This window comes from Schistocerca nitens, chromosome 1 (assembly GCF_023898315.1).
Source record: "Schistocerca nitens isolate TAMUIC-IGC-003100 chromosome 1, iqSchNite1.1, whole genome shotgun sequence".
Lineage (NCBI taxonomy): Eukaryota > Metazoa > Arthropoda > Insecta > Orthoptera > Acrididae > Schistocerca > Schistocerca nitens.
In genome coordinates this window covers 1,025,341,578-1,025,368,169 of record NC_064614.1, presented here as the reverse complement: position 1 = coordinate 1,025,368,169, position 26,592 = coordinate 1,025,341,578, and the positions used below count along the sequence as shown (strand labels likewise).

Here is a 26,592-nt window from a genome sequence, read left to right as displayed (position 1 = left end):
TTAGAGATTCTTGTAACATTTTGAAGTTCATCGGTTAAGAACTTTCAGAGAATTTTGCCAACAACGTTTTTCCACATATGTGTGTGTGTGTGTGTGGGGGGGGGGGGCTATGTCCGTCCGAATGTTTGTTAGAGTATCGCGTAGAAATTTGAAGTAAATCAGTAAAGAAATTTTGGAGATTTTTGATAGCAACGTTTCCGCGTTATGAAGTACACAGATATTTGTTTACAATATATCTTTCAAAATATATAGCCCATATCCGACCGAAGTATCGTGTAAAAATTTAAAATGAACTGGTCAAGAACTTCTCGATATTTTTGGTAACAACGTCAAGCAACAACTCCTCTTCGTAAGCTCACTGGACAAAAAATTAATCATTAGAGAAATCACTACAGGCATCATTTAGTACCGTGTAATGCCGCCCCTGGACTTGATAACCATTTATTTGGTTAGGTTTGCAGGTACGTCGCATCCAGGTTAAGGCGCCCTCTGAGAATTTGATCGTGCAATCCCACCAAACTGCGGGGATGCCGATGTCGGCGTTTTTCCCGCTGTTCAAACAAGTCCCACATATTTTCTGTGGGGTTCAAGTAAGGTGATTTTGCAGGCCAATCGAAATGCAATAGGCCGGCGGAGTATCCAGAAAACCAGTCATATATTCTTATAGCCCAATGGTCTTTGCTGTTGTCATCTTGAAAAATAGGGGTATCAGTAGCATACTCATTACACAGACGTTGATTGAAAGACAACGCCTGATCATTCAGAATTTTTAAATGAACATGCTGATTCATGTTAGCAGTAATCTCGGCGAGCGAATCCAATTCATTACTAAAAAAAACGCCCCCAAAACATCACAGACCAACCTCCGGCTTCAGCCTGACCTTGCACACATACAGGATGAAATGTTTCACTTGATTCGAGGACGTACGTCATTTTAATATAGGCAAAAAAAGTGATTCGTCAGACCACATTGCGTTCCGCCAATCAGCTACTGCCCATGGTCGATGATTTACAGCCCGCTGAAGACGCGTAACTTCATGTGGCAGTGTGAGCGATGGCCTCTTGCGAGGTGACCAACTCAAAATGTTCATTGGATGCAGTTCCCGTCGCCATGTTACCCCTCTGTAATAGGCTGGGATGGACTTCCATTGCCTGCAGCAGTTCCTGTCTGGTTCGGACGCGACCTTGATTCATAAGCTGCGAAACGTGTCTTCGGTCCCTCTTAGTCAGGATCTTCTTCCGACCGCAGTTCTGACGTCGTGTTTCGTGACCATGTGCGTTACACTACTTCTTGACACGCTGAACAGTCCGCCGCGAAAGACCAACAAATTCAGCAACTTCACACACTGCACGGCCAAACACGATTGCCCCTTTGTGCCTCTCTGTCACGTTCTTACATTTACCTGCATCAACGTACAATGTCCGCTTGAAACACAAATGTCTCACTGATCGCCGTCCAGAGTGGCCGAGCGGTTCTAGGCGCTACAGCCTGGAATCGCGCGACCGCTATGGTCGCAGGTTCGAATCCTGCCTAGGGCATGAATGTGCGTGATGTCCTTAGGTTAGTTAGGTTTAAGTAGTTCTAAGTTCTAGGGGACTGATGACCTCAGCAGTTAAGTCCCATAGTGCTCCGAGCCATTTGAACCATTTTTCTCACTGATCGTTACCTCCTTACGCTCATGTAGAGGTTGTGCGGTAAACACTTAACGAGTCATTTGTGTTTGCGCACTGGGGTGACTAATTTTTTCTGTCCGGTGAGTCTATAGCAGTTTAATAGTACATTGGTATAGCAGTAGAAGGGTAAAAGAACTGACCCTCAAAATTACAGACCAATATTCCTAACTTCGGTTTGCGGCAGAATCCTTGAATATATTCTCAGTTCGAGTGTATTAAACTTTCTTGAGACTGAGAAGCTTATGTCCACGAATCAGCATGGTTTTATGAATTATCGCTCCTGCGTAAATCAGCTTGTCCTTTTCTCACATGATACACTGCGAACTATGGATGAATGACAGCAGGCAGAGTCCATATTCCTTGATTTGCGGAAAGCATTTGACACGATGCCCCATTGTAGGCTGTTAACGAAGGTACGAGCATGTGGAATAACTTCACAGATATGTAAGTGCCTTGAAGGCTTCTTAAGTAATAAACACAGTATGTTGTCCTCGACGGCGAGTGTTCATCAGTAACAAAGGTATCGTCAGGAGTAGATTACATTCGTACTTGTTCCATAGATCACGAATACGACATTTAGTAATGATGTGGAACGTGTCAGGTTAACATAAGTATTCTTTACACAGTATAATTAATTTTTTTACAGTTATTACTTCCTATCTAAAAATTCACCTATTGAGTGGAAGGAGTTGTCATTCATAAATTCTTTTAATTTGTTCTTAAATGTTAGTTGGCTATCTGTCAAACTTTCAGAGCTTTTTGGCAAATGGCCAAAGATTTTTGTGGCAGCATAATTAATCCCTTTCTGTGTCAAATTCAGATTTAATCCAGAATAGTGAAGATCATCCTTTCTATGCACTTCGCTATTGTTTTTGAAGTGGGTATGGGTTATTAATAACAAATTTCATAAGTAAATATGTGTATTGAGAAGGTACTGTGAATGGGCTCCATCTGTTATTCTGTGCAATGAATACTTTTTTCTTAATGACAACTTACCCCAAAATACGTTGCCATCTGAAAGCAGTGAATGAAAATAGACATAGTAGAATAGTTTAATGATATGTTTATCGCCAAAATTTGCAATAACCCTAATAATATAAGTAGCTGAACCTAACTGTTTCAGCCGATCATCAATGTGTTTCTACCAATTGCTTTGCATCTTCGTGGATGTAGAGTGGCAAGTCATCAACAAATATTAACAACAATAATAGGCCCAAGACTGAACCCTATGGAGCACCATTCTTAATACCTCCCCAGTTAGAGGACTCTGCTGATTTTTGCAGACTATCTACACTGTCAGTTTCAACCTTCTGCATCCTTCCAGTTAAATATAAATTGAACCATTTGTGCACTGTCCCACTCATACCACAACACTTAAGCTTACCTAGAAGAATTTCATGATTCACGTACTCAAAAGCCTTTGAGAGATCACAAAATATCCCAATGGATGACATTCGGTTGTTCAAAGAATCTAACATTTGATCAATGAAAGCATACACAGCAATGTCTGTCGAAAAGTGTTTCTGAAAGCCAAATTTACGTATTGTTAGTACTTCATTTTTACAAATATGTGATGTTACTCTTGACTACATTACTTTTTAAAGAATTTTGGATAAAACTGTCAGAAGTGAGATTGGACGGTAGTTGTTAGCTTCAGATTCATCCCCTTTTTCATGCAATGGTTTAACATTAGCATATTTCAGTCTACTTGGAAAAATCCCCTGTTTCAGTGAGCAACTACATATATGACTGAGAACCCTACCTATCTGTTGGTAATAAGCTTCTAGTACTCTGTTGGAAATGCCATCAGTTCCATGTGAGCTTTTACTTTTGAGCGAATTTATTATTTTCCTAATTTCAGCAGGAAAGGCGCTTGTTGATGCTCCAGCATTGAAATCTGCAGCAATGTGTGGAAGGGTTGCACTTCTGTCACTATGAACGATTCTCTTCAGTCGTCGTTGGTCCCTTTATTATAGGATCTTTTTCCGGCCGCAGCGATGTCGAGGATTTGATGTTTTACCGGATTCCTGATATTCACATTACGCTCGAGAAATGGTCGTACGCGAAAATCCCCACTTCATCGCTACCTCGGAGATCCTGTGCCCCGTCGCTCGTGCGCCAACTATAGTACCACCTTAAAACTCACTTAAATCTTGATAACTTGCCATTGTAGCAGCAGTAACCAATCTAAGAACTGCACCAGATACTTGTCGTCTTAAATAGCCGTTTTCGACCGCAGCTTCGTATTGTGCCTGTTTACATGTCTATGCCAGTTTCTTTGGCGCTTCAGTGTATATGGCAACTTCTCCTCTCTCCATAGTGTCTCTACTTACTTGTGCTGAAAGCTTTATCAACCTGCATTTACCTTTTCCACATCTGTGACTATGTGACGTTCAGACAGGCATAATACATGTACTCCACCCTCAGTTTCTAAACAGTGCCCCAGGGAAAAGTGATGAAACCGCTGTTGTTTTCTATACACGTATATGATTTGGCGGACAGGGTGGGCAGCAATTTTCGGTTGTTTGCTGATGATGCTGTGATATGTGGTAAGATGTCGAAGTTGAGTGACCGTAGGAAAATACGAGACGCTCTGGACAAAATTTTTAGTTGGTGTGGTAAATGGCAGCTAGCTCTAAATGGGGAAAATATAAGTTCATGCGGATGAATGGGAAGAACAAACTTGTAATGTTCGTGTACAGTATTACTAGTGTCCTGTTTGACACAGTCGCGTCGTTTAAATATATGGGTATAACGTTGCAAAGCGATATGAAATCCAACGAGCATGCGAGAAATGTGGTAAGCAAGACGAATGGTCATTGGGAGAATTTTCGGAAAGAGTGGTTCTCCTGTAAAGGAGACGGCATATAGGACGCTAGTGCAACCTATTCTTGAGTGCTGCCCGTGTGTTTGGGATTCGTACCAGCTCGGATTGAAAGAAGATGCCGAAGTATTTCAGAGGCGAACTGCTAGATTTGTTACTGGTAGGTTCAAACAACACGTAAATGTTACGGAGATGCTTCGGGAACTCGAATGGGAATCCTCAGGGGGAAGGCGGCGCTCTCTTTCAGAAAAACTATTGAGAAAATTAGGAGAACCAGCATTTGAAGCTGACTGCCATACAATTCTACTGCCGCAACATACATCACGCGTAAGGATCACGAAGATACGAGAAATGATGACTCATACGGAGGCATACAGACAGTCGGTTTTGCCTCGCTCTATCTGTGAGTGGGACAGGAAGCGAAATGACAAGTAGTGGTACAGGGTACCCTCCGCCACGCACCGTATGGTGGTTTGCGGAGTACCTACGTAGGTGTAGACATATTGACGTTATTAATGTATAGGAAGACTTTGAAACAATAGATAAGATAGGAATTCGCTTTTATTGAAGAATGCTTCAATTTTATTATTAGTTTTATGTGTGATGCAGGGGCAGACGAGAGACATTAAACAGTTATTAACCATACGTAGGTGTAGAGGTACTTTTCCGTAATTTTTGTGGACCGTTATTCCATTTCATTAAGAAGTTAATAAATTTTGAAAAGATAACAGTTGCTATAAACGTGAGCCCTTTTTGGAGGTACGCGGCCTTGGTCCCGTCAGATCAACGAAAAAAAAATGGTTCAAATGGCTCTGAGCACTATGGGACTCAACATCTGAGGTCATCAGTCCCCAGTCCCCTAGAACTTAGAACTACTTAAACCTAACTAACCCAAGGACGTCACACACATCCATGCCCGAGGCAGGATTCGAACTTGCGACTGTAGCGGTCTCTCGGTTCCAGACTGAAGCGCCTGAAGCCGCTCGGTCACAGCGGCTGGCCAGATCACCGCAGTTAAGCGCTGTCGGGCTGGACTAGCGCTTGGATAGGTGGTCATCCGGTCTGCCGAACTCTGTTGGCAAGCGGGGTGCACTCAGGCCTTGTGAGACAAACTGAGGCATATGAATATGAAGGCACATGATGTGGCCATTATGGTCGCTGGAATGGATCCTATCAAATAATCTCCTCATAATGTTTGTTAAAAAAAATGAGTGTTGCTCTCGAACGGTCTATGTTGCACAAAAGTATCGCCAGAGTTTGGGGACGTTAACACCGCTCATGCTAGTGATAATTTTAAATGTTTGCCAGGAGATTAAGATCGCCTAGAAATAGCCTATAGCAATGTGTTGTTCACATAGGCCCTCCTATACTCTTTAAGTATGTCTCCTCATCTAAGGAAAAAACATCACAATAGATAATGGCTTCAGCAGAAAGAAGCCCGAGCAGTCTTTCTCACGGGTGATCAAGTATCCAGCCACAATCAGGCGAAGCAAAGTGTCTTTGCAACACTGAACTATTCCCGTCCTTTCACACTAGAGCTGCAGAGGTTCATCTTCGTCTCACTGTTGCCGTCTAGTCAAATGGGAGCCCTCGGACGGGATGCAGTGCAGGACTTGCCACCAGTCGTGAGCAAGTACAGTAAAAGCATTCAGTGGGTGTCTGACGGTGGAGAAAACAGTGGCTCTATTCAACAAAAAAGTTCCATTGCTGATGTGTAGACTAGAGCCTTACTGTGGGGCTGTTCAACACCTGATAATTAAAATGACTTTAAAAAAATTCGACATTTGGGATAAAATATGTAACAGAGATGTTGACAATTTTGCACTACATGAGAAGAAAGTCACAGGACAAAAAAAGTCACTCGAATACTGTTCAACACTGCACAGAAATGGGGGTAACCACATAGGACGTTCGTTTTAGCCTACACGAAAAATCGAAAGAAGATCGTAAGATCTGACAATTCTGTAATTTTAAAAAATTGATTTTTCAATGTTAACAGATGCAATACCTTGATAGATACAAAATTCCTCAAAAATTACACTGTTTTTTGATTAACACACTTGTATCTGTAATTAGAAAACTGTTACAATGCTAAAAAAAATCTATGCTTTTGCAACAAAGCGGTTTATTTTGTACTCACCTCAGAGTTGGAGCAATTCTCTCTTTCACAGTTATATGTCTGTTCACGTTGATGTCCACCAAGTAAAAGAATGGCTCCAGTATTATACAGAGGACACCACCGACGTTTATAGTAAATTGAAAAAGTTCTCAGGATTTCTTAATGGTGTCCAGTGTAAGTGATGGAACTTAATCTGGAACTACCTACAGCGTAGCACGAACTGTCTCTTTCCAATATTTTATGTTTCTTCATGATAAGACCTCTTGCAGTAAACAACTACTTTTTCTACGGAAATTGTAGTTGTTCTACAGCAACATTCCAACCGACGCGCAGTAGGTCAACTCGCTTCAAAACTTGGACAGAATAGAAACAGAAAAAGGTGCGTGTTTCATCTTCAGTCTCGCGAAATCTTGTGTACATGCCACTGGTGCATACTAGTCCAATGTTGTGGAGGCATTACAGTCACTAGTCGATGTGATACATCCTGTGACAGTGGCTGGTAAACAGTGAATATGATAGGGACACAATTTTCACAAAAAGGTTTGTGAGGCCTATTTGTTATATGACAGTGGTTCTGCCCATTGTCAGTATAAAATAAGTTGGGCAGCACTCCAGGAGATATGTTTACGGAATTTTCAATCGTTGCAGTGACGTATATCGATTTAGAAGCCACAAAAATTCCTCTGAATGGTTGTATTTTTTTAAATGGCTCGCGTACTGCCTTAATTATACAGTTAACGAATTACAATGTATTTTCATGCACATATTTGCGCGTTTTTAGTAGACAGTCTGTTTTCTGCCTTGCAACAGTGCCATACAGTACACAGTTATTGTGTAACAACGCATAATATTCTGTAGTAATGCAAAATATTGTGGAACTTATTGTGCAGTATCGCACTACGATTAACAAATTACTTAACAATCTCCTAAATAATTGTTTAATTGCTTAATTCGAAAATTAGTCAATAAACAATGTATTGTTGATAATTCTGTGATGAACATTTTGAATGATTTCTTGTTCGGCATCCACTTTCCGTTCAGAAAACCTATACACGTAGGCAAATATTTGACTTTGTGCGAGAACTATGGGCAGCAGGTACTAACAATTAAGTTGCGGCTGTATAGTCACAGTTTCAGGTCTGTAGAGCGGAAACGGCATATCACGGTTCGCATAGCGAAAATTCAAAGCGATTTTAAACGCAATCTCTATTTGCTGACCTACCTTCCCAAGCTCGGTTTAGGTACAACAAATGATGGTACTATTGCTAGACACTTTTTTGACGATGCGCAGTTAACTACACAAATTTTGATGATTGATGAGGTGCTGATGATGAAGAGCAAAGTATGCAGACAACGCCAAGCAAGAATGCCACTGCTGCCGAGAAATTTAAAACGAACTGCTTGAATGTGGCAAGACGGAATGTAGAATTATACTGATGGTACCCGACGTCGACATCAGTCCACATAGTTGTGATGCTCCATTGCCGATTGGTGGGCTATCTTAAGATGCAAAGGAAGCTCGAAATAAGGATAGCCGGCATTACCGAGGAGATTTTACGCGCAAATATTCCCGTGAGAAAACGACGTTTGCCGTATTCCATCGGCTTCTGACGTCTTCGAATGCACTTATTTTGAGCTTCCAGAAAGGCACCTGAAGACGGTAAACAGATGTCACCTGAAGTAAAAGATTTACTTTTCGACCCATCTCTCAGTGGACAACCCAAGCTACTATTTCGATTAAATAATCTAAGATACCGAATAAAACATTTCAATACGACAATTTCAACTCCGAATTCGTTATCAGCGATCTCATAATACCTTATATCTGAAGTTTTAGTCGAATATACTTCATGTATAATTTTTGAACCGCCATATTGTAACCAACATTTTGAATCCTGAAATTCCGACATCGGATTAATAATCAGCGACATGAGAACACAGTTTTGCAGAATTTTATGTCCAGTTTTCTATTACATCAAGGTTTTGGTTCACTGTGCGGCGGTATTTCAGCTTTCACATCCGTGTAAGCTACGGCGAGGCGGACTTCGACTCTCTGTGTCGAAGATCGCTGCGGCAATGGGCTCCCTTGATCCCAATGTACAGTTCCTGTCTCTCGTGGGAAAAAAGTGGTATACAACATCTAAAATGGAGATAAATGCACAGAGGTACATAAGTTCACTGGAGAAAATATTAGTCACCTCCTTAAAGAAGTACGGGTGATGGCTAAAGTGCGATGTAGACTGTGCAGAAGTGGTACGACACGGTCACGTCATCCTCCGTCGCTGTCGTAAGTCATAGGTATGGTGTTTATATGCCAGTCGATTGTATGGAATCAGAGTAGTAAGATGGGTAGACGTGACAGAATTCCAGAAAGCTGCTATCGTGTTTGGACGTGCTCATCACCACACGGTGAATGAAATTGCCTGATTTGTTGTTGTACCAACGCGAACTGACCAAAGTGTCTGTAAGGAATAGTGTTGCACACGATATCATGTAACCTGGTGTAAGAACAGTAATCGTCACAAGACACTAATCGAAAGGGACGGACAGTCGCACCTTGTCAATGACAGTCGCTGTCAACCGTGGCAAGAATTTGTGCTGTCAGTGAATGGATTCCATCTCAATCAGTTTCCGAGCGAACATTGCGTACGGAACTGCAGGCAATGGAGTTTGGAGTCAGGTATCTTGCGGAAGGTCATTTCTCAGGGCACCATGTGAAAATGCTCGTCTTCAATGGGCCAAAGGAAATAGAAACTGACTGGATGCGTGAAGTGTCATACAATGCCTCATTGCCTGTTTTCAACTAGTGCAAAACGTCGATTGCACCGATGGTCCAAAGAAGCACGTAACCTGCAGTATGTATTTTTGGTTCGAGATGGTTCTGTCACAATTTAGGGGTGTTTTTCGTACCTTCAATAGAGTCCACACACTCATGTAGCAGTAAAATATGGATCAGAATGTTTATTAAACATTCCTGATCGCCAAACGTTACCGTTTCTGCTACACGTTCATGATGAGCATGCTGTGGACACTTCCTGTTGCAAGATGACAACAGCGGGTTCACAGGGCTGCATTTACGCACCGTAACGTACCTCGACTGGACCGGTAAAATCAAGCGATCTCTCTCTCTCTCTCTCTCTCTCTCTCTCTCTCTCTCGACGAGTATCGGGCGCCTGACGAAAAAATCCGGGGAATTAACATCGTACTGTGTGAGCGGATGATACTGCATAAATAAGCAACTTTCACACATCACGGCTGAATTCTTGTAGACGCTGAAATTAAGGCACAAGATGTGGAAACGTCCTGTTACACCGCATTGCCACAGACCATACGAAATGTCGGTTCTGCATATTGGTACCAGGACCAGTTTAACGTGTAAAACCAGGGTCCAACTAACACAACGACGATGGAATTCAGATCTTATTATCACGTTGCACGCATAGCGTACACAGACGGGTCCAAGTCTAGGGAAGGTGCTGGCAGTACTTATTGGGTACCTTAAAGCGTACAACGAGGCCCATATAAGCTGGATCCACACTCCATTATTACGACAGCGGAGCTGGTTGCCATTTTGGAAGCCCCGACATTCGTACAGACGACCACAACTGATATAGTAGTCATAATCTCTGACAGTATGTCAGACCTGCAACTGATTAGGCGCCACCACAATAGCTGTCCCAACCTCACAGTTGCAGCAATGGTTCACGTTGTGTTTCGGGTGCAGCGAAACTGTCGCAACATCGTGATGGTATGGCTGAAAGACCACTCTGGGGTATTTCGAAATGAACAAGTAGATAGCCTAGCAAAGCAGACATCTCTCCTTAGTGGTATTAAATATCATAAATTCTCTCTCAGAGACATTGTACCACTGGACAGAAAGCTCCTCTCACAGGACTGGTAAGAGGAATGATCTACGACATCTAAAATCAAAAGCAGTAAATACACAGTAATTCGTCCCACGATTCCAAGAGTACCATGATATGATAAGGCACAAACATCAAGGAGCTTCATGGCAGTTGTAGCACGGCTGAAATTTAATAATTGGGAATTCAACACCTCTGTCGTCTCAGGCTAAGCATAACCTCTCTATGCGATTGCGGAGAGGGAGAAGCTCCAAACTATATATTCCCACATTTTCCTCGGAACATGTATCACGTAAGTGTCTTTACATGTAATCTTTGGGCTGCTGGTCATAAAAGCTTCCAAATCTTGTTAGTACCCAATCATAGAGAAACGTATAAAATATTATACGAGTTGCTTAAGAGTGACAACATCCAGCTATAACTCCCAGTGCTGCTATCTAATGCTATTGATAATTAGAATTCGAGCAAGCATAATTAACTGTCCTTATTCTGTCGTGGCTACTCAGCACCATGTGGAACACTCAGCCTATAAATGAATCTCTAAGTACATCCTTTGTGTAAGTGTCTGAATACTGGTGAATGGACATGTGTGGCTGCAAAACACAAATCTGGTTATTGTATACTATTCTCATGATCTGTCTACATGGTACTTCTAGAGCTGCACAAATATTCATTTCTCTGTCTGAAGCATTAAGACAATTTATATAGTACCTAGATAAGAACATTTTGTTGTTAATTTAGAGACATAATCATTAATGTCGATTGAAATGGGGAGATTCCAAATATGTACGTATGCTATTTTATCATTTTTTACTGTGTTACCAGTAGGATTTTACGGCATACTACGTGTGCGTATAGTGTGTTAAAATTTTGGCCTTGTTTACTCGTTTCACTGTACTGTGGATGTAAAATTTTTTTCATGTCGAATTCTGTCCTTTGTTAAGCCTATGTAACATCGTACAAGGGCAGGACTTAAACTAATGTATACAGGGTGGTCCATTGATAGTGACCGGGCCAAATATCTCACGAAATAAGCATCAGACGAAAAAACTACAAAGAACGAAACTTGTCTAGCTTGAAGGGGGAAACCAGACGGCGCTATGGTTGGCCCGCTACATGGCGCTGCCATAGGTCAAACGGATATCAACTGCGTTTTTTAAATAGGAACCCCCATTTTTTATTATATATTCGTGTAGTACGTAAATAAATATGAATGTTTTAGTTGGACCACTTGTTTAGCTTTGTGATAGACGGCGCTGTAATAGTCACAAACGTATAAGTACGTGGTATCACGTAACATTCCGCCAGTGCGGACGGTATTTGTTTCGTCATACGTTACCCGTGTTGAAATGGACCGTTTACCAATTGCGGAAAAGATCGATATCGTGTTGATGTATGTCTATTGTGATCAAAATGCCTAACGGGCGTGTGCTATGTATGCTGCTCGCTATCCTGGACGACATCATCCAAGAGTCCGGAGCGTTCGCCATGTAGTTACGTTATTTAAGGAAACAGGAAGTGTTCAGCCACATGTGAAACGTCAACCACGACTTGCAACAAATGATGATGCCCAAGTACGTGTTTTAGCTTCTGTCGCGGCTAATGCGCACATCAGTAGCAGACAAAATGCGCGAGAATCTGGAATCTCAAAAACGTTGTTGTTGAGAATGCTACATCAACATCGATTGCACCCGTACCATATTTCTATGCACCAGGAATTGCATGGCGACGACTTTGAACGTCCTGTACAGTTCCGCCACTGGGCACATGAGAAATTACGGGACGATGACAGATTTTTTACACGCGTTCTATTTAACGACGAAGCGTCTTTCACCAACAGCGGTAACGTAAACCGGCATAATATGCACTATTGGGCAACGGAAAATCCACGATGGCTGCGACTAGTGGAACATCAGTGACCTTGGCGGGTTAATGTATGATGCGGCATTATGGGAGGAAGGATAATTGCCCCCATTTTATCCCGGCAATCTAAATGATGCAACGTATGCTGATTTCCTACGTAATGTTCTACCGATGTTACTACAAGATGTTTCACTGCACGGGAGAATGGCGATGTACTTCCAACATGATGGATGTCCGGCACATAGCTCGCGTGCGGTCGAAGCGGTACTGAATAGCATATTTCATGACAGGTGGATTGGTCGAAGCAGCATAGCAAGGCCCGCACGTTCACCGGATCTGACGTCCCCGTATTTCTTTCTGTGGGGAAAGTTGAAGGATACTTGCTATCGTGATCCACCGACAACGCCTGACAACATGCGGCAGCGCATTCTCAATCCATGTGCGAACATTACGGAAGGCGAACTACTCGCTGTTGAGAGGTATGTCGTTACACGTACTGACAAATGCACTGAGGATGACGGACATCATTTTGAGCATTTATTGCATTAATGTGGTATTTACAGGTAATCACGCTGTAACAGCATGCGTTCTCAGAAATGATAAATTCAGAAAGGTACATGTATCACATTGGAACAACCGAAATAAAATGTTCAAACGTACCTACGTTATGATTTTAATTTAAAAAACCTACCTTTACCAACTGTTCGTCTAAAATTGTGAGCTATATGTTTGTGACAATTACAGCGTCATCCATCACAAAGCGAAAAAAGTGGTCCAACTAGAACATTCATATTTATTTACGTACTACACGAATATGTAATAAAAATGGGGGTTCCTGTTTAAAAAGTCGCAGTTGCTATCCGTTTGACCTATGGCTGCGCCATCTAGCGGGCCAACGATAGCGACATCTGGTTTCCCCCTTCAAGCTAGACGAATTTCGTTCTTTGTATTTTTTTCGTTTGACGCTTATTTGGTGAGATATTTGGCCCGGTCACGATCAATGGAGCAACCCGTACACTAGATTGTCAAAACAAACTGTAGAATCATATTACCAGTGTTGGAACAGCTGTATGAGTTCGTACCGAAAGCCAATAAATTACAAAAAGTCACCTTATCTTAATCGCACAAAAAATGTCTGGGAGTTTTTGCGACTGTTGATGAAAGGTATATTCACCATCCCGCGATCTGGTAGCGCCGCAGGATCATTAATGCTGCTTCAGCTGGATATGCCATAACTGAAGAATCTTATGGACTCACTTCCTCGCCGAATTGGGGACATTATTAAGGCTAGGTGTTACGGGGCATTAGCGGGATGCCTGGTGGAGGTGACCGACTTTTTGTCGGCAGTGCTTTTCTCTGTCACGGTCGCCAGACACGAGAAGCGCCCCCGGGAGCCTACCTTGGTCTGCAGCTGGGCGGCGCGCGCGCGCTCCTGGCGCCAGCGGGCGTCGGCCTGCGCGGCGGCCTGCTCGCGCTCGTCCATGCGCGTGTGCAGCACGGCCACCTGCTCCAGCAGGCGGCGGCGCTCCGCCTCGGCGGCCTGCAGCGCCGGCGCGTAGCTGCCAGAGCCGCACTCCGAGGGCGCGCTGCGCGGGCTGCCGCACACGGTGCCCTCCACCCTGCCGCCGGCGTCACACTTAACGCCACCATAGACTCAAGTTCCGCTAAATTTAGAATACTAACGAACCTGTCAATGCTTTTCAATTGCTGATTATGTATGGGAATTGCATATACGTCCTAACCTTCTCCCCCCCTCCCTCTCCACCTCCTCGTCACCCGTCCCCCTGTTCATCTCCTCCTCCTCCTCATCCTCCTCCTCCTTTCCCTCTCCCCTCTCTCTGGCCATCTCCTTCTCCTTCCCCACTCTCTCTCCACCGCCTCCTTCTCCTCCCTCTCTCTGTGCCCATCACCTCCTCCCACGTCCCTGTCCACTTCCCCCTCCCCTCACTGTCCACCTCCTCCTCCCCTCTCCCTGTCCTCCTCCTGCTCCCCTCCCTGTCCCTGTGCATCCCCCTGCCTACCCCCTCCTTCTCCTCCTCCCCCTCCCTGTCCATTTCCTCTCCACTCCCTGCCCACCTCCCGTCCCCCTCCCTGTTCACCTCCTCCCCCCTCCCTGTCCTCCTGCTCCCCTCCATGTACACCCCCCTACCTGTCCTCCTCCGCCTCATCCACATCCTGAAAAGAAGTTAATATTCTTACTCAAAATATTCGTGATTTCTTCGATCGAAGAAGTTATCTGGGATTCCACCTTGAGAAGCAGTTGCTTGAAATCAGAGAAAAAGAATTACCACGGGAAGACAAAGAAATGTTTCTTAATCGGTGCATAACATTTTTAGTAAGTCTAATTGAAGAAATGAAAAACAGGTTACCAGAAAATTTGACGTTGATGGAAAAAATTTCGATGCAGAGCGTGCACTTGCTTCTTACTTGTTCAATGTTTCGTAGCACAGGGGTGAAATATCGCAGAACTTCATGCGCGTTCATGCCTTCTCAGCGTGAAGTAACCGAAAATGACCTCTCAAAACTCGTACAACTCCATGTCCACGTCAGCTATCTCGGCCCATGTGTGAACGGCTTCAACGCTGTTTGAGTCAGGTGTGTAACATTAGTTTGTGTAGTTTCTTGACTTCTGTGCGTCTGGTTTTTAGTCATGAAACCATCTCAAAGAAATGGCAGAAATATTCGCAACGTATCACAGATTCACTTCTGCTACAAAAGGGAATACTAAGGGTGGAATACGTAATGTGAATAAATCTCTCCTCAACATGACAATGGGACAAATACCTTTTGTAGGTTCAGTTTCCGAAACGAAAGTGGATTTAGATATTATTAGCGCTGTGAATGCACTCAGTATAAAAAGTTTGAGATCACTTGAGATACAACAAGGTTTGAGAGCAGAAACAATATTGCAGACTTTGCTAGAACAATCTGACTGCAACAGTATCATAGTCGTGATAAGCGGTGTCAGAAACAAAAGAATAAAAGAAGAAGAATTAGATGAAGGAAGTGAAGAAATGAGAGAGAAAAAAAGCATCTGAGGTCCCAACATACACACCAGAGGATTCTGCTATGAGGCTGAACATGTAAATGTTTTATTGCTGTTCTCTCAAACACATTTTGTTTTCTGTGTGAAAGTACTATGACCTGAATTTAAAAAATTCCACACACCCACCTGTCAAAGATATATACAAACACAGAGAAAATTCAAGAAATTTATTCGTAGTGCAAAGGCTAGAGGCTGTCATGCAGCCGCCTCGTGCGTACACATGCTCGAGCTGGCGCCATCTCGGAATGCTGACTACTGCTGGTGTCAGTAAATGCCTGCCACAGAGCGCCTCCAAACATACAGCTGCAGCCGAGTTGCTGGACGCCACGAGCAGTAACGCTGTTTTAAACTAGCGTCGATTGGACACGGTGTAGATGTCTTTTTCAGCTCACAATGAAGTCTTAATAACTCCATATTTATCCGCTGCTATGACGACAGACACGGTCATGACGGGTCAGTGTAGCTTTCGCGTTGTTATTATAAACTTTTTTTAATGGAAGAAAGTGGTGGAGTCACGTACTCGGTATTCGTGTACATCTGTGCGTCTCAGACCCAATGGCAACATATTCTGACAAATAGTATGGGAGTTTGTCAGCTGAGGATACAAACCTTCCCCCTAATAGTAGTGAGTAGGCTCACAAAATATGAGAGGAATAAAATTAACTGTGAAGCGCAAGAAGAGCCTTTCATAGTAATACATAAAAAATATAACTAGTTTTTCTATAACTCCAGGACTATAGCAGTTACAACAATGAAATTTGGAAAGACTGCTATTTATGTCATAAAAAAATATATGGCACAAATGTGGTAAACCTGTCATCTGCAGCGGTGAATTTCGAAGTTTCAGAAGCTTACTCTTCTAACAAACTGAAACAAGTCTGCTACTTTGCCTCGTTTCGTTAATTTTGTAATATGTTAAATGCTACGAAATTTTCAAAGATTTATGCATGAGTCAATCGATGGTAGGCCTTTGGGACTACCTTTGGCCTGACACAGCAGGGAGGCAGTAATGTCTCACAGAGCTCTTCGTAGTGGCAGCCAATCACAGCCTGTCCTGCAAAAGTTTGAAAGGGCCGATTTTTGCTTTAGACACTCATCGTGAAACTTCTGTAGGGGGACGCAGATTTAGAAGAAGTCGCATTTAGCGTTAGCTGATGAGATCACATGCTGGTCTTGTGCTTAGAGAACATAGTGCTGTTACCATTTTCTGCATTAATTTACAAGTCATTTTATTTCTGACACTCCTTTCACACAAGAAAATCAACTCATTTTATTATCAGCTCGAGTGAACCGTAACTCAATGATCTGTGAATGGGTTTGTGCTTCGTATCCATGTGCTTGAGGATATACACTCAACCTTACATCATCTGCTTTTGTATAACGTTTACGTAGCCTCTATCAGTGGGAAGCAAGTCAGTTAAATTCTTAACTGACTTTCTGCTGAACATTATCTTTGAATGTTGTGAAAAATGTTCCTGGATAGTTGTATTTCTTTGCGGAAGTGAAACACATATGTATGAGTAATGGGTATAATTACTGTTTTGTTCGTGCGCTAATGTTTCATGAATTATGTGCGCTGTTACCTCTTCTTTCCTCCATTGTTAGTGAACCCTCACATTATCTTGATGGATTAGCTGTACTGTTACTGATCCTATTTACAGGATAGTCTTGTTTGTAAAATGTTATCGGCTGAATATGCAATTGTGACTGATTTTCCCTGGGATTTATATCTATCTTCATCACTTACCACCTATACCAGGATTTCATAAACCTAAAACAGGCACTGTTATGTGTAAGTCCCTATGTAACTGTACTTTAGTCATCAAAAGTCTTGTATTAGGAGCTGTATAGCTAGGTCTTTTTATTATCTGTAATTTCAGCTTCACAAGAGAAGTCAACTACCAGTGCATCCACCAGTGATCATAAGGAGTATATTCCTTTGAGTCTCTCTCAGAAAGTCTGAATTAATGTGCTTATTTCTTGCAACCAGTGGCGTAGTGCTCTTCAATACGTACGTATAGGTTTACATTTTATACAGATTGCACACAAATGATCATTGAATGGATGAATATGCTAAGTGAGAATACAGTTACATTACAGTCCTCAGTCACATGTTGTACTCTTTCAGGATCTGACCATTCATGTACCCAGTAAACTGAGATTAACTTGATGTATCATAACATGGGATGAGATAGCCATAGGAAAAAGGTATTTAGTAGTTCTTCTTTGGGAAAGATAATTACCTATAATCAAGCAAAGTCAGATGTATAATAACTACAGTCAAATCTCTAACAATTCACAATAAATGCTAACGAAGCTACCTTACAAATGGAACTACTCGCGCTTTAATATTTAAAAAAGGAAAAAAATGCTTTTATAAAACGGAGACATGTGTGTTTTACCAACCACCAAGGCCATGTATGTATGAGGATTATTCCAAAACCAGTGCCTCCTATATATATATCCATGGGAACTGCAACAGATACGGAAAGCACAATAACACAATTAACCCTTAACTACTCTAGTGAAACGCTCGTACGCTAATACTTTAGTGGGGTCTCGGAGTACCCAAATAAGTTAAACGAAACTATAATTTAAAGAAATTTTATTCTGAGTTTCACTTTCATCACTGAATATTATAAAAATTTCTACGCATTTGAGATACTAATACAAACAATTTTGGCACACTGAAAATCTGTGATCGGGACAAACATGTTTTGAACATTTTTCACACACTATTTTGGTTTTCTTGTCCGCATTTCTTGCACACATGTAGCGTCTTGCTTTCCTCATCGTTTCTGGCTCTGAGGCAATAGGAGTACCACCATGTTTAACATCAACGTCTCTCAGTTCACGAGAAAGGGGTAGGACATCTCGACGCTGTATATGGGATTTTACTAAATCCATTCCTGGCCTCTGTAGAAATTATCTTCTTTTAAATCATCGGTTTGATCAAGTTGTTTGGTGCACTTAATTAAAATAGCAGCATTGACCCCTACTGTGTTCCAAATGGCATAAAATACAGACATTGGCAATCTGTGTGTTTGCCGTGATACCGAATAGTTGGCGCACATTTGGTCCAGTGCGTCCACTCCCCTTTTGTGGTACTGTAATCAATGAATTTTTCAGGTTTTCTCTTTTGAGAACCAATTTTCTGATCATGGTGCATAGATGAAAGCAATACAACAGCTCGACCTTTCCGAGGAACATAAGAACAAATTGTCTTTCCTTCGTTATGCCCAAATAATGCAGATTCTACTGGGCCCTTTTTGTTTGGTTAGAATTCTCCTGGGATCTACGATTTATTTAGCTTTAGAGTGTCCAAGACAGTCAACTTTTCGGCTTCTAGTTGATTACAGAGTTCAAGTGACATGAACCAATTGTCTACTGTCACATTTCTATTGTTACTCTCAATTAGTGTTATTAATTTCAAAACATCCTGTGTTGGAATTGATAATACTCTTTTATTTCTCCCTCTGCCTGTGTAGACACATGCATTACATAAACAGAATGTTCGTGAATCACAAAGGCACATAACTTTGACGCCATATTTGCTGGCTTCTTAGGCATATACCCGCGTAATTTGCACCTACCAGGAAAGGGTGTAACATTTTATCGATTGTCACGTTCGCTCCTGGAGTATAACACTTCTGACATTGGTCTATAAAGTGTTCCCAGAGATCTATGATAGCTGCAAGTATGTCACCAGCCTTCCTAGCATCTCTTGTAGTGGCACAATCGAAACGCAAACAAGACAAAATGAATAAAAATCTATGAACGCTCATAGTGGCTCAAACACATCAGGACCAGTTCCATCGTTAGCAAAAAGTCCAACAACATTTTCGTGATTAGGTTTCGTTACTCCAGCTAAATTAAGCAGACCTAGAAATGCTCTCAGTTCCACTATATCTAGCGGCTTTAAGAATGCTGGTTGGGTAGCTCTGTATTTGTTTGACATGTCATGTAGCCTGACATTTGTATTGGTGATCATTAGTTGTAATATATCTTCAGTAATGAACAATTCCCAAGCAGATAATATATCAGTTGAATAAAGCCTTTTTCCATCGCGTCTAGCGCCTGGAAGGCGACTAACTAAATTGTGAGCAAGGGTACGAGTTGTAGGAGGAGCTTCTTTTGACAACTTGTAGCACTCGTTTTTTCCAAAAAAAAATAAGTGTCAGCGGAAGGCATAAAGCACGCCTCTTCATCTGATTCTTCACAACTACTTTCTCATGTACCTTCAAAGGTGGAATCATGATCACTCAGCACAAATTCATCCTTATCTGCTGTGCTCTCCTCATCATATTTCAAAAACGCAGGATAATTCACTGTTCTTTCCAACTCGTCATCTGTTAATGACTTCGATGATGCCATTCTGAAAAATACTGCATACATATTCACATAACTTTAAAAATTGATGTTATCACAGAAATTTTGCTCTTTTCGAAGTACTCTAAAACTTCCGTCACGTAAAACACTAAATGAGACAATAAAAAAACAACTTACATTAATACTCTGATGGGGTATTCTGAGACCTCTTTCCTTTATCTCACAAAATATTACCGGAAACACCGCATCAAACACCCCACGTTAAACGGCATCACTTCACTGAAGCCTACCAAGAACACAGGCGCCATCTGTTGTTCTGTTCACATAGTATGTATTGTATTCATATCGCCTGGGGTTCTCCAGGGCCGCACTAGAGCAGTTAAGGGTTAAGTAGAGCAAAATTTCAGCTACGTACTTTCGTCTTTCCACACAGTTATCAGCATTCACTTTTGGCAACGATGAACAAGAGCATGCATGCCGCACTCATAAAAACCAAAAGCAGTTAGGGCTAGGAGCTGTCTCACACCTTTGATGACAGTAAGAGGGTCTGGAAAATGTTGATGACATAGTCCAGAGTTCAAGCCTTCATAGATCCAAAGAGATTCATATGTGAAGGTGCTAACTCAGGACTGTATGGTGTTTGTAGTAGGACATCCACATTTGCCATCGCGTTCCGTACTTGCAAAACTATTGTGGGTCCAGCCTTTACAGTGTTGCAAGCAGAAGTTTGCCTTTGTCTACTGTCCAACTCAGCGAAGTTGGGCTTTAAGCCAATCACTGTCGTCTTATGGTTCTGAACTGACAGCTGCTTCAGGATCCAAACGTACAAAACAACACACCCTGCCTATCCAAGAAGCCCGTACTCATTACTTTACTTGCAGATGGTTGTGTCCTAAACTTCTTGTTTGATGGATTGTTGTTCTGCACACGATGGATTATCTACAAATGCTACAAAGAGCGATGTGGGGTTTGTCTGAAGAGATTTACGGAAATCTTCGAAATCATAATTCAGCGTAGCTGTGTGGTCACGTAAATCCCTATTTCTCCCAAATACGAGTTCTAAAGGGCATCTATGCACAGTGTGTACTGACCGAGCAACCAACAGAAACTGTGGTGAGTGTAAGGTTGTCCGCCTTGCGTTGCTCACTTGGGCTGCTCCAGCTGGTCCAGGCGCAGCTGCAGCTGCTCGACCAGCTTGTCCTTCTGCGCCAGCTGCGCCGTCTGCGTGGCCAGCTGCGCCCTGAGCGCCGCCAGGTCGTCCTCCAACTGCCTGCCGCGCTCGCGCATGCGCTCAGCCTCCACCGACAGCAGTGCCCGCTTGTCCTCCACTGCCTCCTCTGCTGACCCCAGCTGCGCTGTCAGCGCCGCCACCAGCTGGTTGTCGTGCTCGCCTTTCTCCAGCAGTACCGTCATCTGCCACAAGCATTAGGGGCACCAAAGTTTCCCTTCCTATTAATTCACAAACGATTCTCTATTAAGTAACTTATCTTTTATATCTCTTCTTCACACATTCGTCCTCTCCTACAGTTTACCCTTACTGACACAGACTTCCCATCAAGTTCTTCATGATTAACGTAAGTCTCAAACAGAATCATCCATCAAGCAACTGACACAGAACCATCAAAACCAACTAAGCACATTAAAACTCCAAGTGTTGATCCAACAATTCCTCCACCAACAGTAGTACTGTCATTACCAGTTCCACATTGGGAAACCTTTGTATAACGAAGGGTATGCTCATAACGTCCTAAAATCGCTTCCATTTCATCACTTCATATCAACTTCATCTCATCACCATGCCATAAAGTATAACAATAAACGATATACTATGAAGGTAGTAGTCCCAAACTATAACTAATCAAATAGAATTCATTCCAGTTAAAACACGGTTTTCCTTTTCCAGAAACCTCCTTTACCTTAGGCTGCTCTTATTTCAAATACAATAGCCCCAAAACATTTTCCTTTGAAACTGAAGACACTTACCTAACTTTCAGTTCAAAATCTTCACGTAAAATGTCCATTCCTTCAACCATATTCCCACACCATACATTCTATCACGGTTTTCACCGATTCCCTGTTCCAGAGGCGTAGACATCTGGAAATAAAACCAAGGTAACTTCCCATCTGACAACACAGGAAGGTGGTTTAAATTCTTTATCAAACTACACCCTCAGTGTTGAACTCGTCAGATCAGCAACAGCAGAAGCCAGTAAGATCATGGTTTAACATAAGATTAATGGTGAACTCACTGAATAAAACACAAATTTAGAATTCATAAGACTATGTCAGGAAAGGGATCGTATCTTTATAAGAAACCATCCTTAAATTAACCTTAAGGAATTTTAGAAAACCATGGAAAATATAAATATATACAGTCAGATGGAGATCTGAAACTTTTTCCTCTCCAGTGCCAGCCTCGTCATCTCAGAGTAGCACCTGCAACCTAGGTACCATGTAAGTCATTCTTTGATGTTTTAACACATGTCCTGTCATACTGTCCCTTTTCTTGTCAGTGTTATTCGTCCCTTCCTTCCTTAAACAGTTATCTGGACAAGCTTCTCGTTCTTTAGTTTATCAGTCCATCCAAGTTTCAACACTCTTCTGTAGCAACATATCTCCAACACATCGATTGTCTTCTGTTCCGGTTTTTTCACAGTCCATGGTTCACTACCACACAATGCTGTGCTCCGAAAGTTCATTCTCAGAAATTCTTCCTCAAATCAAGTCCTTTGTTTGACGCTAGTATACCTCTTTTGGCCAGGAATTGCCTCTTTGTCCCTGCTAGTGTAATTTTTATGTCCTCCATGTTCCATCTATCATGGGCTATTTTGCTTCCAGGATAGAAAAATCCCTTAACTTAGTCTACTAATTCTTTACCAATACTGATGTTAAGCTTCTCGCTATTCTCAATTTTGCTGGTTCTCATTACTTTCGTCTTTCTTTGGTTTTCTCGGAGTCCGCATTCTGTACTCATTAGACTTATTATTCCGTTCAACACGTCCTGTAATTTTAAATGCAATAGGTCCGCATTTAAAAAGCACCAACCACAAAATACCTAATATAGATGGATCACTTCTAATATTACATAAGTTACAGAAAGGAAAAATCATGGATGTAATGGAAGAAATTGAAATTTACATACATCTGAAAGATCAGTCTGACAGAGTTTTAAATGAGCAAAAAGACCTGCGAAATGGGAAATTCCTAGACAACTTTCTACCAGTTCTACGGTGAAGTATTAAAGAAGCACAACATGTAAAATTATCGCTACACTCATTAATAAATATGACTGTAATGTGAAACATCACGTAACCATAAAGCAGTTTTTACTCAACTCTTGTAGTTCTCAGTACTGTTTCACTGGAGTGCTGTGATAGATGTGATATGTAAAATCCTTGTACCAACTATTCAGAAATGACGTGCTCCTACAATAACAGAACAAATATTTACAAGTTATTTTAAAGAAATTACATACAGTCAGATTTACACCAATGAGGAACGATAATTAAATAAAACTGAGAACAAAAGCATATGCAGGTTAAATAGCAAATTTCTGTAAAATAATTAGAATCTTCCTAGTGTTAAGTACGTTACATATAAGAGCTTTGCAACAACTGCTCTAAAGTAACGTGCTCCTAAAATACTGTGAACACCTCGAATTTATTTTATGAGTATAACATGATGTCATAGGAGCAACGACGTATATGACATAATCTGCTACTGAAAAACCATGCATAAAGTAAGTTATAATGCACCTAGTCTATTTATGGATATAACTTGTTCCTACATCAAAAGCACAAGTGTCACTACTGTATCCAATGCATGATACTTCAGTTTTAGATACTTGAAAATGGCCTATGGCCGAAATTGTACAATCGTGCAGGAAATAAAGAGAATGGCAGCTGAAAGCTTCAAGAAATCTTTCAAAAAAAGGTCTCGTAATTCTTCTTCGCCTTCATTGAGGATATCAATATGATAATCAAATCTTATCCTTGATATCTTTTCACCTTTGTTTTAACTTCCTCTCATTCCACCATTATTTCCGCCATTTTTTCTTTGATCTGTAGACTTAACAGTAGAGGCGAATCATCCTACACTTTCCAAAGCCTTTCTCATATCTTGCGACTTGACCATTGTGGCATGTCAGTTGGTCTTCAGCAAATAATCTCTTCCTACATTATCTGTTTGATCATTCGCTGATAGGTACCGCATCACGTTTTCCTATATGATACCTAGCCATCTCTCACAGCAGCACATCCAAATCTGATAACATTTCATCTACTACTACCCCTTTCCCTTCCTTGAAGACATTAATATTCATAATTATCTTATTCCCTCCATCCAGTCCAATCACTGACAAAGTATGGAAATTATTAATCTATTATTAGATATGCCACACTGTCAAGCGCCGTCCTCTGGATTTTGAACCTCATCAGCAAGTACATGTCACCATTACTCTAAAAGTGCACTTGGGGACATTACAAGAAAGGCATTGTACATCCTGAAGAGCTGTATTCTCAAAATTCTGAGAGCCCAGATTTTAACATGAGTTAAGAATCCTGTGTTGTGTACGACTTCGTACACGACGTTAAGGAGAGGCTAGCTAAGAGTGGTGAGGCAACTGTTGTCGTGAGAACGCTGGACAGGAGCGGAAAGTATTCGTGAAGAAGTAACTCAGCAGACAGAAGATTTGCTAACTTTTATTTCTCCATATGTAGGAAAACTCTTTACAAATAGTGCATCAAAAAACAGAGTCCACTTCATACAACAGTTACAACGATGATGTTGGAGCTGTGACAAGTTGGCGTCTGCGTGACGCCCTGTAGCGAAGTGGTTCCAAGCGCGAATAGTAAGGCCACCAGATATCTCCCAAACTGAGGAATGTTTGCAGCATTGTGGGCAGGGTCCTCCATCCATATCGGGATTTTGACGACTTAACTCATCAATTGGACAGAAACTGCTACGGTATCTCTCAGGAGGTCATACAACAACAATTGTGTGTGAATCTCTGGATCCAACCTGATCTCTAACGTCACCTTTGATTGGAAATATGGGGAGAGAAGCGAGCAGAATAGTCACTGAAACTACAGAGCTACAGTTGTGTATCAATCGCCTTGACTTGCTTGTGCAGTCAGCACATTCTGTCGTGGCAGAGATTCTTCGCCTGGGAAATCTTAGATGATATTGGGACGAGGGAAACTACTTTGATCAGTATGTTCATAGACTGATTGTTATTTCATACTTGGAAAACTCTCTCCAGTAACAACATAAACTTATGCAAGTTCTTTTGTACTTTGCACATCATTATACCAAAGCGAAGCCGAGAAAAGCTGTTACAGTATCCAATGAAAATTTTCAACCATTGTCTACAAAATCAAGAACAAAAACCGTAGTATTTATTTCCATTGTCCGGTTTCCTGTCACGTGTTTGGCTAATCCTTGAATAAAAACGGCTTATCTGCTGGCGCAGCAGTGTAGTATTAGACGTGTACCACACATTATCCTTGTTCAGATGTTCATCTTTTATAGACGCTAGATTTGTTGTCATGGTCAAAATCCCAGTCTGTACAGCCAGGTTACGTTTGCCGTCGGCTTCCTAAGTCACTTCAGAGGAAGTCCAGTGGCTGCCATGAAAAAAGTCGACTTAGTTCTGCACTCTTACCCAAATGAGATGCTTCTCCGTCTTTTAACTATTGTAATCATCGACGCCATGGATTTGACCTATTGGCCTGTTCCCCGTAGGGTCTGTTCACGCCGTCCTATTACAGGATGGCCAATATTTCGGCTACCTCTGGGATCGTGTTGAGAAAACAGTTTTAGTTATTCTATACGTTTACATTTGTTGAACGTGATACCTAAGTTATTTTGAATATTTTGTAACATCTATAACTAATTTCACATTTAATTCCTGTCTAATCTCAATATTCTTCTTATGATATAGGAGCGAATATCCCATAACATACCACAACATGGTGGAGAAACTTTATTTTAGACGATTCAGTTTGTCTCATTTGGTCAGAAGTTCAGTTCGTTTTCGCATCTGTGCATCGATAATGGAAGAGCTGTAGCTTTATAAAGTTTTAGTAGTTCTGTGTACTTAAGATGACATCCAAGATATTTAAATTCACGCATTTGTTCGATTATTTTTCCTTCTATTAAAATCTTTGCTTTTGTTGGTTCTAATACTAGAAATGCTATTAATCTAGTTTTATTTATGTGAATAATCATACCATATGTAACAATAACTGAACTGATTTTATGTACTATTCTCTCAGTTTCTTTTACAGCGTGTGGTGTGTTTGTCGCTGTTAGTAGTAGTTTATCCTGTAGTGAAATAGAACTGGATAGTTTCTGTGAATTATTATGGGTGGAGGTTACACTCAACAACCGAGCTAGGTTAATACTTGGCTCCTTTTACCGACCTCCCGACTCAGCAGTATTTGTGGCAGAACAACTGAGAGAAAATCTGGAATACATTTCACATAAATTTCCTTAGCATGTTATAGTCTTAGGTGGAGATTTCAATTTACCAGATATAGACTGGGACACTCAGATGTTTAGGATGGGTGGTAGGGACAGAGCATCGAGTGACATTATACTGAGTGCACTATCCAAAAATTACCTCGAGCAATTAAACACAGGACCGACTCGTGGAGATAACATCTTGGACCTACTGATAACAAACAGACCCGAACTTTTCGACTCTGTAATAGCAGAACAGGGAATCAGTGATCATAAGGCCGTTGCAGCATCCCTGAATATGGAAGTTAATAGAAATACAAAAAAAGGGAGGAAGGTTTATCTGTTTAGCAAGAGTAATAGAAGGCAGATTTCGGACTACCTAACAGATCAAAACGAAAATTTCTGTTCCGAC

The 26,592-nt window shown here is 41.6% G+C and overlaps 1 protein-coding gene across 1 annotated transcript in view; it reads right to left on the bottom strand.

Moving 5' to 3' along the window:
* The window catches only part of LOC126222260 (coiled-coil domain-containing protein 13-like), a 79,223-nt gene that overhangs the window by 3,332 nt on the left and 49,299 nt on the right, over positions 1 to 26,592 (bottom strand). The window contains exons 7-8 of the mRNA XM_049942183.1: positions 20,866 to 21,131; positions 13,743 to 13,962 (exon numbers count right to left, since the gene is read on the bottom strand). Of these exons, the coding sequence (XP_049798140.1) occupies positions 13,743 to 13,962; positions 20,866 to 21,131 (486 nt within the window). The remainder of the gene's footprint in view (positions 1 to 13,742; positions 13,963 to 20,865; positions 21,132 to 26,592) is intronic.